The sequence below is a fragment of the Tympanuchus pallidicinctus genome, unplaced genomic scaffold (assembly GCF_026119805.1).
Source record: "Tympanuchus pallidicinctus isolate F22 unplaced genomic scaffold, pur_lepc_1.0 scaffold20, whole genome shotgun sequence".
NCBI classification, from domain to species: domain Eukaryota; kingdom Metazoa; phylum Chordata; class Aves; order Galliformes; family Phasianidae; genus Tympanuchus; species Tympanuchus pallidicinctus.
Genome location: NW_026294722.1, coordinates 12111083 through 12120971, shown reverse-complemented (window position 1 = coordinate 12120971; position 9889 = coordinate 12111083). Strand labels below are relative to the sequence as shown.

General features: G+C 50.4%; 1 protein-coding gene across 1 annotated transcript; it reads left to right on the top strand.

The window, feature by feature from the left end:
* Positions 1–339: 339 nt before the first annotated feature.
* Positions 340–2035, top strand: MAFB (MAF bZIP transcription factor B). Its single transcript, XM_052683947.1, has one exon. The coding sequence runs from the start codon at positions 1070–1072 to the stop codon at positions 2003–2005; it is 936 nt and encodes a 311-aa protein (XP_052539907.1). The 5' UTR covers positions 340–1069; the 3' UTR covers positions 2006–2035.
* Positions 2036–9889: the final 7854 nt, after the last annotated feature.

Genomic DNA, 9889 nt, shown 5'->3' with positions numbered 1-9889 from the left:
AATAGAAAGGAGGGGGGTGAGGGGGGGGGAGGTTGGGTGGGTGGGTGGCGGTGGGGGGGAATAAATAAATAAAAGAGGCGGCGGTGCTGCGGGAGGGGGGAGCGCCCGGAGGAGCGGGGCGAGGAGCGGGGCCGCTCAGCTGGCGCTGCGGAGCTGTCACGCCGCGGTCCTCCCCCGCCGCACCGCCCAACCCCGCCGCCCCCGCCGCACCGCCCGGCCCCGCAGCACCGCACCGCCCGGCCCGGCCCCGCCGCCGTGCTGCCATTGGCGCGGCCGCCGCCGGCCCCGGCCCCCGCCGCGCTCTCGGCGGGCACGGCCGTATAAGAAGCCAAGGGGGGCTGCGCTGCGAATCACAGCTGCACAACGAGCGCTGGAGGCGGCAGCTAGATCGGAGACCTGGGTTTTCTCGTCCCCCCTCTCCTCCTTTTTTTTTTTTTTTTTTTTTTTTCCCCTCCTCCCTTCCTCCTTCCCCTCCTTCCTCCCCCTCTTCCCTCCCCTTCCCTTTGCGCGGAGAGAGCCAGAGAAAACTCCCGTGCAAAGCCCGGTCGCTGCCGCACAGCCGGTGCGCTCCCGGAGCGGAAAGTTGCGGCACGCTCCGGCGCTCCGCTACCGCGGGGAGAAAGCTCAGGACTTACAAAACCCACCCGGAGGCGCAGGCTTAGACCTTCTGCACTGTTCTTCTCGCTTCCCGCACGGCCCCGAAGGCAGCATCTTTGTTTTGTTTTGCTTTTGCCCTCCTGCCGCTGCTCCTTTCTCCTTTCCGTGGGCGTCTGAGTGCCCGGAGCCGCCGGCGGTGCGCTGCCAGCGCTGATACCCAAAGCCGGGAGGCGTCGGGTGGCTCCGGGAGCCGGCTCGTCCCTGGCTTTGTCGCTGCGGTCCGAAGAAGCCCCAGAAGCCGGGAGAAGGAGGAGGCGGCGGTGGTGGAGGGGGGAGCGGAGGAAAGGAAGCGAGAGGCGAAGCGGAGGCAAAGTTTCTTTGGAATAGGGAGCGCGGCCAGCCCTCTGCCAGGCTGCGTGCTGGGGCCAGGTCTCCAGCCCCCTCCGCCCGGAGAGGAGCCCGCAAGACAGCGATGGCCGGAGAGCTGAGCATCGGAGCCGAGCTGCCCACCAGCCCCCTGGCCATGGAGTACGTCAACGACTTCGACCTGATGAAGTTCGACGTGAAGAAGGAACCTCTGGGCAGGAACGACCGTTCGGGCAGGCACTGCACCCGCCTGCAGCCTGCCGGCTCCGTGTCCTCCACCCCCATCAGCACCCCCTGCAGCTCCGTGCCCTCCTCGCCCAGCTTCAGCCCCACCGAACAGAAGACCCACTTGGAGGACCTGTACTGGATGGCCAACAGCTACCAGCAGATGAACCCCGAGGCGCTGAACCTCACCCCGGAGGATGCGGTCGAAGCCCTCATCGGCTCCCACCAAGTGTCCCAGCAGCTGCAAGGCTTCGAGAGCTTCCGGGCCCATCACCACCACCATCACCATCACCACCAGCACCACCACCAGTACCCCACCGTCACCCACGAAGACCTGGCAGGCAGCGGGCACCCTCACCACCACCATCACCACCACCATCAGGCCTCTCCTACCCCTTCCACCTCGTCCAGCTCCTCTCAGCAGCTCCAGACCTCTCACCAGCAGCATCCCCCATCCAGCAGCGTGGAGGACCGGTTCTCGGATGACCAGCTGGTCTCCATGTCCGTGAGGGAGCTCAACAGGCACCTCCGAGGCTTCACCAAAGACGAGGTGATCCGCCTCAAGCAGAAGAGGAGGACCTTGAAGAACAGGGGCTACGCTCAGTCCTGCAGGTATAAACGCGTCCAGCAGAAGCACCACCTGGAGAACGAAAAGACCCAACTCATTCAGCAGGTGGAACAGCTCAAGCAAGAAGTGACCCGGCTGGCCAGAGAGCGAGACGCCTACAAGCTCAAGTGTGAGAAACTTGCCAGCAATGGCTTCAGAGAGGCCGGCTCCACCAGTGACAACCCGTCTTCCCCCGAGTTCTTCATGTGAGTGCTTAATAAAGTAATTAAAAAAAAAAAAGGCCAACAAAAAAAAAAAAAAAAAAACCAAGAAAAAAAAAAAAAACAAGAAAAAGAACCCCACCCGACCCCTGACCCCATCACCTTCCCCCCCCCCCCCCCCCCATCCTCCTCTGACATCTTCATCCATCTGTCTGCTTGACTAGAGAGAAAGAAGGAGAGAAACATAGAGACTTGATTTTGTTTTGCAGCATCCAGTCTTCTAGATTAGCTGTGGGAAAAGTAGGCTGGGGGTGGGGACGGGAGAGGTAAAGTGCAACTTTTCGACTTTGGTTTGCGAGTTAGAGAGAGGGACAGGAGAAAAGGACAAGTGAAGCGTTTTATAGATCGCTTGCTTGCAGAACGAGATGGACTTTAAGAGAATAATGACAGAAAAGGACAATGAACGAGCCATCTATAACATACTGCCTGCTTGGGAGGAGAGAGGACACATACAGCACCATCTCATGCACAATTTCCCCACTTGGAAAAAAAAGAGAATAATTAAAAAGGACAATATATGCAAACTCTTCATATATTGCCTGCTTTGAGAAAAAAAGTTACAGGACTCAGATGGGACATTCAATCTAAGAAAGGAAAGAAAGAAAGGAAAAAAAAAAACAAACAAACAACAAAACTCATCAGTTTTATTGCCTGCTTGATTATATAGAAAAATACGAAAATCTGCATTAAAAATATTAATCCTGCATGCTGGACATGTATGGTAATAATTTCTATTTTGTACCATTTTCTTGTTTAACTTTAGCATGTTGATCATCGATCATAGATTTCTGTTGTTTTGTTTCATTGGTAAGGAAAGCATCACGAGTTATCCGAAGTTTTTTACTGCTTGTGCAGTTCTGTTTGTTGGTTTTTTGCTCTCTTATTTTCTTTTATGGTCGTCGGCTTGTAAATATCTGCTACTTCAAACCGCACAGGAAAAGAAAACAGAACATAAAGCAAAGTAACATTTCAGCAGGCTGGTTGTACGGTTTGGTTGGTATTAAAGAGATACTTAAGGAAAAAAAAGAAAAAAAAAGTTACGGGCATTTTGCATTCAGAAAAAAAAGAGAGGAGAAAAAAAAAAAAAAGCAACTTTGTATATCTGGTGCACTTTTAAGTTGTGTGGTTTTTTTTTTTTTTTTTTGGGTTTTTTTTTTTGTGTGTGTTTTTGTTTTTTAGTTTTCATTTTGGTTGTTGTTTGTTGGGGCAGAAGAAAGGAAAAAAAAAAAAAAAAAAAAAAAAGGAAAATAACAAAAACCCGAACGCTTGGATGGCATTGAGAAACCCAGAGTGAATGGTGAAGGTTGAAGGGGGGGGTTGAGTTGGGGCGTTGGGGGGGGGTGGGGGTTTGAAGGGGGCTCTGCGCGGTCACTGCGCGCCCCGAGGCGGCTCCGCTCCGCTCCGCACCGCGCACTGCGGGCGCTCCCTGGCGCTGTCAAGCTGGGTTTCCCAATGGTTTGGAAACGGCAACGAGGAGGCGACGCCGCCGCTTTGAAGCCTATTTTGTAATCTGCTTCTCCGCTTCCTTATGCAGCGAGTGAAAGTTGTAGCCGAAATTTAATTTGCAGCTTGTTTCTTAGCGGTAGTTTGGAGTCTTATGGGTGTTTTTATGACTTTTTTTTTTTTTTTCTTTTTTTTTTTTTTTTTCCTCCTGCAGGTCAGTAAAAGGATTTACGTTGCACTGACAAAAATACCAAAATGAAAACTTATTTTTTAGTTTCCTTTTAGGATAGCTGGCACTGCTGGCCGGATGCATTTTAAGTTTGTATTAGTTTATAAATTAACAGTAATAACAAGATTGTAATGAACAGCATGGTGCTTGCAGTTTTAAATATTGTGGATATTAGTCATGCATCAGAAAACGATCTTTGGTTTTTACTGATTCAACTGTGTTGAAATCAAAACATTGCAGCAGCGGAAAAAAAATAATTGTTTTTATTTCATGTAAAGTTCTGAAGGGATCAATTTCAAATCCTGCTTATGATATGAAAAATATTAAAAAAAAAACCTGGTCTATTGTAGTTTTATTCAGACTGGTTTCTGTTTTTGGTTATTAAAATTGTTTCCTATTTTGCTTATTAAAATCATTGAAATGGCATTTCTTGGAGGGATCCGCTTCTCTGCCGTCTCGTGTTCCGAAAAAAAGCAAAAAAAAAAAAAAAAAAAAGATGATGACAAACTTAGGGACGTGAAGCTCCCCTCGGAGCGCCGTCCGGCCCAAGCAGCTCCGCTCTCCCCCGCTCCCCCCGCCTCCCAGCGCTGCGATGCCCGCAGGTTTCGCTGCCCCGAGGTCCGACCCGGCCGTGGCAAAGCGGGGCCGCCCGCACCCGCAGCGTTGGGCTGCAGAGCTCAGCACGTTGGCCCGCGGTCCTCCGGCCTGGGCGGCCCCGCTGCAGGGCGCTGCGAGCGCTCCTGCTCTTCTTTCTTGTTTTCTTGCTTTCTTTTTGCATTAAAAAAGGAAAGGATTTGGCCAAGTCTGCCCTCCCCCCCTTCTCCCCACTCACCCTTTCTCCCCCCTCCCAGTCCTTTGGGATTCACTTTCCTCCTTCCCATCTGCACTCTTCATTTATTCTGGCGCTCTTCTTTTTATTATGATTATGATTATCTTTTTAAGCGCGAGCAACGGGCGCTTTACAAGACTTTAGACGTGAATGGAGAAGGAGATCGGCGTCCCCCCGCCGCCCCCAGCACCCTTAGCAGCTCTTTGGGCAGATAATGGCCCTCTCCTCACATCGCACCGGGGTGAGGCGTGTTTGGGGAACGGCCGCCTAAGGATAGAGTGTGGGGAAAAAAAAAAAACAGCGACTACGGACCCCTAAAACCCACATCCCTTCTTAAATCTCATCCCTGTCCGCTTGGAGCTGGAGGGGCTGGCGGGGGGGCGGTCCCGGCTCCATGGATCAGGCCTGGAGGAGCTGCTCTGCACGGGAATGGGACTTTGTGGAGGGAGAGGATGAGATCCTGGCTGTGCCTGCCTGGCTGTGCCTGCCTTCCTCCTCTCTTGCCAGTGAATGCTATGGCTGCAGAAAGCCTGAGAGGAATATTGTTTGTGGGAACTGCCACCGCATATTAATGTCCCCTCATGCATGCATTGAATAAATCACTGGGGCTAATTGAACAACAACAACAACAAAATAGGGAGATAGGCCTTAGAAAAACCCTCCGGATTCCCACCGCTGAGCAGTGGCAGCGCCGGGGCAGCCCCGTTACCCGGTCCCTGCTGCACTGCCGGTTGCATTTGCAGCACCCGCTGCCATTCCTCAGATTTAACGGAGCCCATCGGAAAGAAAAGAAACCGTGGCCAAACCCCACAGAGGGCACAGCTGGGGCCGGTGGCTCTGGGCCACTCGGGGCTGCTCCCACTGCCTCGTACCGTGTGTGCGGATCCAGGGGGGTTCTGATGGACCATGAGGCTGAGAATCGCCGGTGCCTGTCCACAGTGCGGCCCGGGCCGGGGCTCTGTAGCAGTGGGGAGCGGCTGTCCAGGGTGTTGGGGTGGGTAGGGCCTCCCTGAGTCTCTCCACCGAGGGAGCTCCAGCAGCAAAGGGTGACCACCTGCATCCCAGCTGTTCCGCGCGTTGCCATCCCTGCGTTAAGGCTTTGATCTCTCGCTGTTCATCATTGACCTCTAAAGTGCTGCTGACACTGGAGTCGGGGATGGAGAGCAGCTTCACGAATCGATAGGGCCGTCCCGGGTGCGGGCTGCCTGTGGGATTCTTCCCTATGGGGATGCTTGTTTTCCACCTGCAGAGCTGTGTGGGCTTCTTCTTTGCCCCGCTCTAGACACGCTGCTTTGCCAGCCCCTGCTTTGCCCTTCTGAGCCGCTTGTTCCTCCATACATCTCAGTCCCAGCACCTTGACCCCCTCGAGGCTCAGAGGAAACTTCAAGTGGGCACGGAGAGCTGCAGTAGTGCCCACGGAGGGCACAGCTCAGAGAGGAGCACCTCCTGCTCCAGAGATCTGCCAGCCCTCCTCACCCGCGAGACACTCCGGACGGAAGATGCAAAGAAAAGAGAAGAAAAGAGAAGAAAAAAGAGAAGAATAGAGAAGTGAAAAGAAAAGAAAAAAAGAAAAGAAAAGAAAAGAAAAGAAAAGAAAAGAAAAGAAAAGAAAAGAAAAGAAAAGAAAAGAAAAGAAAAGAAAAGAAAAGAAAAGAAAAGAAAAGAAAAGAAAAGAAAAGAAAAGAAAAAAGAAAAAGGAGGCAAAAAGCGCTCTTCGGCCCCATCTGCTCCTTGCAGCCCTGGGAGCAAGGTGACAATGGGACGGACAGGCTGCAGTCCATGCAGCCCCAGCCCTGGGATGTGCTGAGGGCCCTGGGATGAGCGGGGACAGCCGCTCCCCAGGCGCTCCCGCAGCTCTGCTCACACTGCAGAGGCAGCCTGAACCCTGGCGGCTCCGCACAGCCTGGGGATGGATGGGGAGAGCAGAGGGGAGAGCTCGGGGTTTGCATCCCGGGTCTGTCCTCCGGACGACGGTTCAACGGTGATCTCGTGTAGTGCAGGAGGACAATTCCCTTCAGTGCAAATCTTATTATTTTGTTTGATCTCGCAGTTTTGCAAGAGCTATTGCTAACAGCTGTGGAGAGATTTGCATCCCCCCTCCGGGGCAGAGGTGACTACTGGCTACGGCTGCTCCCAGAACTAAACGAGACACTCAAACAGGAAACACAATTGGCAGCAGCCCCCCTTCCCCATTTACTGACACCAAACTCTCGGTCTGTCCCTGCCAGCCCCACGGATGGCTTCAAATCGTCCCTTCCCTCCTGCCTTACAGGAGAATGTACAAAACTGATCGTCTCTAATTCCAAAACAGAGACATCTAAGACTGAAAAAGACTTTTGGGACTGGAGACAGCTGCATCAGCCCGAGACTTTCCAGAGATACTGGATGCCGGTGCCACAGAGCATAGGAGTGGGCAGGAGAGATGCGTGATGAGGATGAGCCAGAGCTGGCAAGATAACGGTTCCCAGCTGTTTTAGGCTTTAGGTTTTTGGCTTTGTTTTGTTGTCTTTTTTTTTTTTTTTCCTTTCCTATCCTTTCCGTTTTCTTTTCCCCCTCCAGCTGGCGCAGTGCCCGCCCCGCTCTCGCAGCCCTCTCGCTGCCGCTGATTGACAGGCCGAGGTCAGGGATTGCTCTCCGGCGCTGCTGGCGTCGGGTTTCGGGGACTCCAGATAAAGCAGCACCAAAGCTGGGCGATCCCTGCGGCCCCGCCGGGCCAGGTGAGCATCTCTCGGCCCGCAGCGCTTCCCAGCAGACTTTTCTTTTTAATTCTCTCCATCCCCCCACTCTCCTCACCCCCAATTTTCTCTTTCTTTTCCCTTCCTTTTTATTTTATTTTATTTTATTTTATTTTATTTTATTTTATTTTATTTTATTTTATTTTATTTTATTTTATTTTATTTTATCTTATTTTATTTTATTTTATTTTTTCTTCCTCCTTATCTGGACAAGTTTCAGTTACATTTCCCTTCCCTTCCCTTCCCTTCCCTTCCCTTCCCTTCCCTTCCCTTCCCTTCCCTTCCCTTCCCTTCCCTTCCCTTCCCTTCCCTTCCCTTCCCTTCCCTTCCCTTCCCTTCCCTTCCCTTCCCTTCCCTTCCCTTCCCTTCCCTTCCCTTCCCTTCCCTTCCCTTCCCTTCCCTTCCCTTCCCTTCCCTTCCCTTCCCTTCCCTTCCCTTCCCTTTATTCCTCTTTATTTTACTCACTGTTTCACTCCATTACAGTTACAGTAAGTCTGAAGTTACACACACACACAGGCACTCACACCACACTCTAAATAACTCACTGCATAATGCTTCATGGTGTGTTCTGTGCTGTACCGTGCAGTGCTCTGTTAGAATCCCACACCAGACTTTTGTTTTATGTAAGAAGGAGAAGAAGAAGTAGAAAAGGGAAAAAGAAGGAAGGAAGGAAGGAAGGAAGGAAGGAAGGAAGGAAGGAAGGAAGGAAGGAAGGAAGGAAGGAAGGAAGGAAGGAAGGAAGGAAGGAAGGAAGGAAGGAAGGAAGGAAGGAAGGAAGGAAGGAAGGAAGGAAGGAAGGAAGGAAGGAAGGAAGGAAGGAAGGAAGGAAGGAAGAAAGAAAAAGAAAGAAAGAAAGAAAGAAAGAAAGAAAGAAAGAAAGAAAGAAAGAAAGAAAGAAAGAAAGAAAGAAAGAAAGAAAGAAAGAAAGAAAGAAAGAAAGAAAGAAAGAAAGAAAGAAAGAAAGAGAGAAAGAAAGAGAGAAAGAAAGAAAGAATAAGTTTCAGTGCTTTAGTTGACTTAAATGGTGACTCTTAGCAGTGAATTTTTGAGCACAGCATAAAGTGCTGCAAAACGTTTTCCTGCTGTTGAATCCAGGACTCCACATTTATACTTGTGAGCCATCCCTGCCCATCACGGTGCACGGAAGTGTTAGGAAATACACTGTGGTGTATTTGAGAGCTGTGGTACAGCAAATCCTTAGCCTTAAACAGAATTGCTCCAGTGGGGACTTTGTGCATTCATAGGTCTGTCAGGATAAGGCTGCAGTAAATGTATTGCAGCAAGGAAGGAAAATGGCATTTCATGCAAAAAAAGCGATGTGTTTCCTACCCCATAGAGGTTGCCATTAGGTTTTTAAGACAGTTGTCCTCTCCCATATTTTATTTCCCCTTTTAAAGTTCCACTGTTTGTCTTAAGGCACTGATGCAGAACACTGCATTTCCACTTCGTACATGTGTTCTTTTAAAAGGTTTGTTTAGATAAGGAAACCAATGCTAACTGTTCTCACTTGAAAGAAATTAAATATATAGAATGCTAAGCCGCTGCTAAAATATATAAAAAAGACTTAAATTAATAATAAGAACTTGTTCTGAGGCAAAATTCAATTTTACTTCCTATTATGCAATCCTTGCATGTAAAGTTGCTTTAATGCAAAATAGCAGCTCATCAAAAATTCTGTTTTATTGGTATCAAAAATTTATGATATCCTGAGGCATGAGGGGCAGAGAGCAAGGGAGGAAAGCCGTGTCCTTTCACCAAGTTTGGCTCTTTGTTTAAAGAAACCTCTCAAACTTCTTTCTCCCTTCTGCCATGCTCTGGGAGGCAGCAGGTGAAGGTTTATTCCAGAGAGATCCCAAAAATGGCGATGGCACTGCATGGATACAACACACCACTACTCTGTGAGCTGCAGATCCCTGCAGACTCCCATTTCCACCACGGTGTGGGGAGTTGGGAGGACGTGTCTGCACACACACAGAGATGGGTTTCTTTCTAAACTTGGGTGTTTTTGTTCAGCATTGCAGTGATGCAGACATATTGCAAATGTGCCTGTCTGTGATGGCTGAATCCTGCAGCCTCCCACCAACAAGGCTGATCTGATTCTGCTCTTCTTGCTAATGAGGCTTTTCCAGGAAGGCTTTATAATGGATATTAAATACTCACTTGCAAAGGTGTGGTGTGCAGTGTGATTTTTTTTCCCAAAGTGTTGCAAGAAATCAGCGCCAAGCATCTGAAAGCTGCAGGCATGGAATTAAACAGTATTTGATGCTTCTTCTGTAGGGCTGGTGAAAACGATGGAGGTGGCCCCAGTGTGAGTGTCCTTGGGAAGCTGGGGAAACTGAGGCACAGAGTCCCATGGTGATCTACACAGCTGCAGCACAGAAACAGTTGTCGCTCAGAGCAATGGGTGCTGAGTGCAAGCCCTTGTCAGTCTGCGTGTTAATGGGGCCCGTCTCATTTGGTAGTGAGTGGAGCAGAAACTTCCCTGCTGGGTCAGGGGACTTGTTCAGGAGAGAAGTTACAGAGGGCAATAAACCTGCACCTTGGACTTCTGCTAACTGCTTCTTCCTTGCTCTGTGCTATGGTGCAGCTATTGCCTACAGCCTTGCAAACACGAGGAAGGGAACACACTACACCACA

What these genes read in the sequence shown, in the direction of transcription:
- MAFB (XM_052683947.1), top strand. Translation starts at nt 1,070, where the DNA reads ATGGCCGGAGAGCTGAGCATCGGAGCCGAGCTGCCCACCAGCCCCCTG.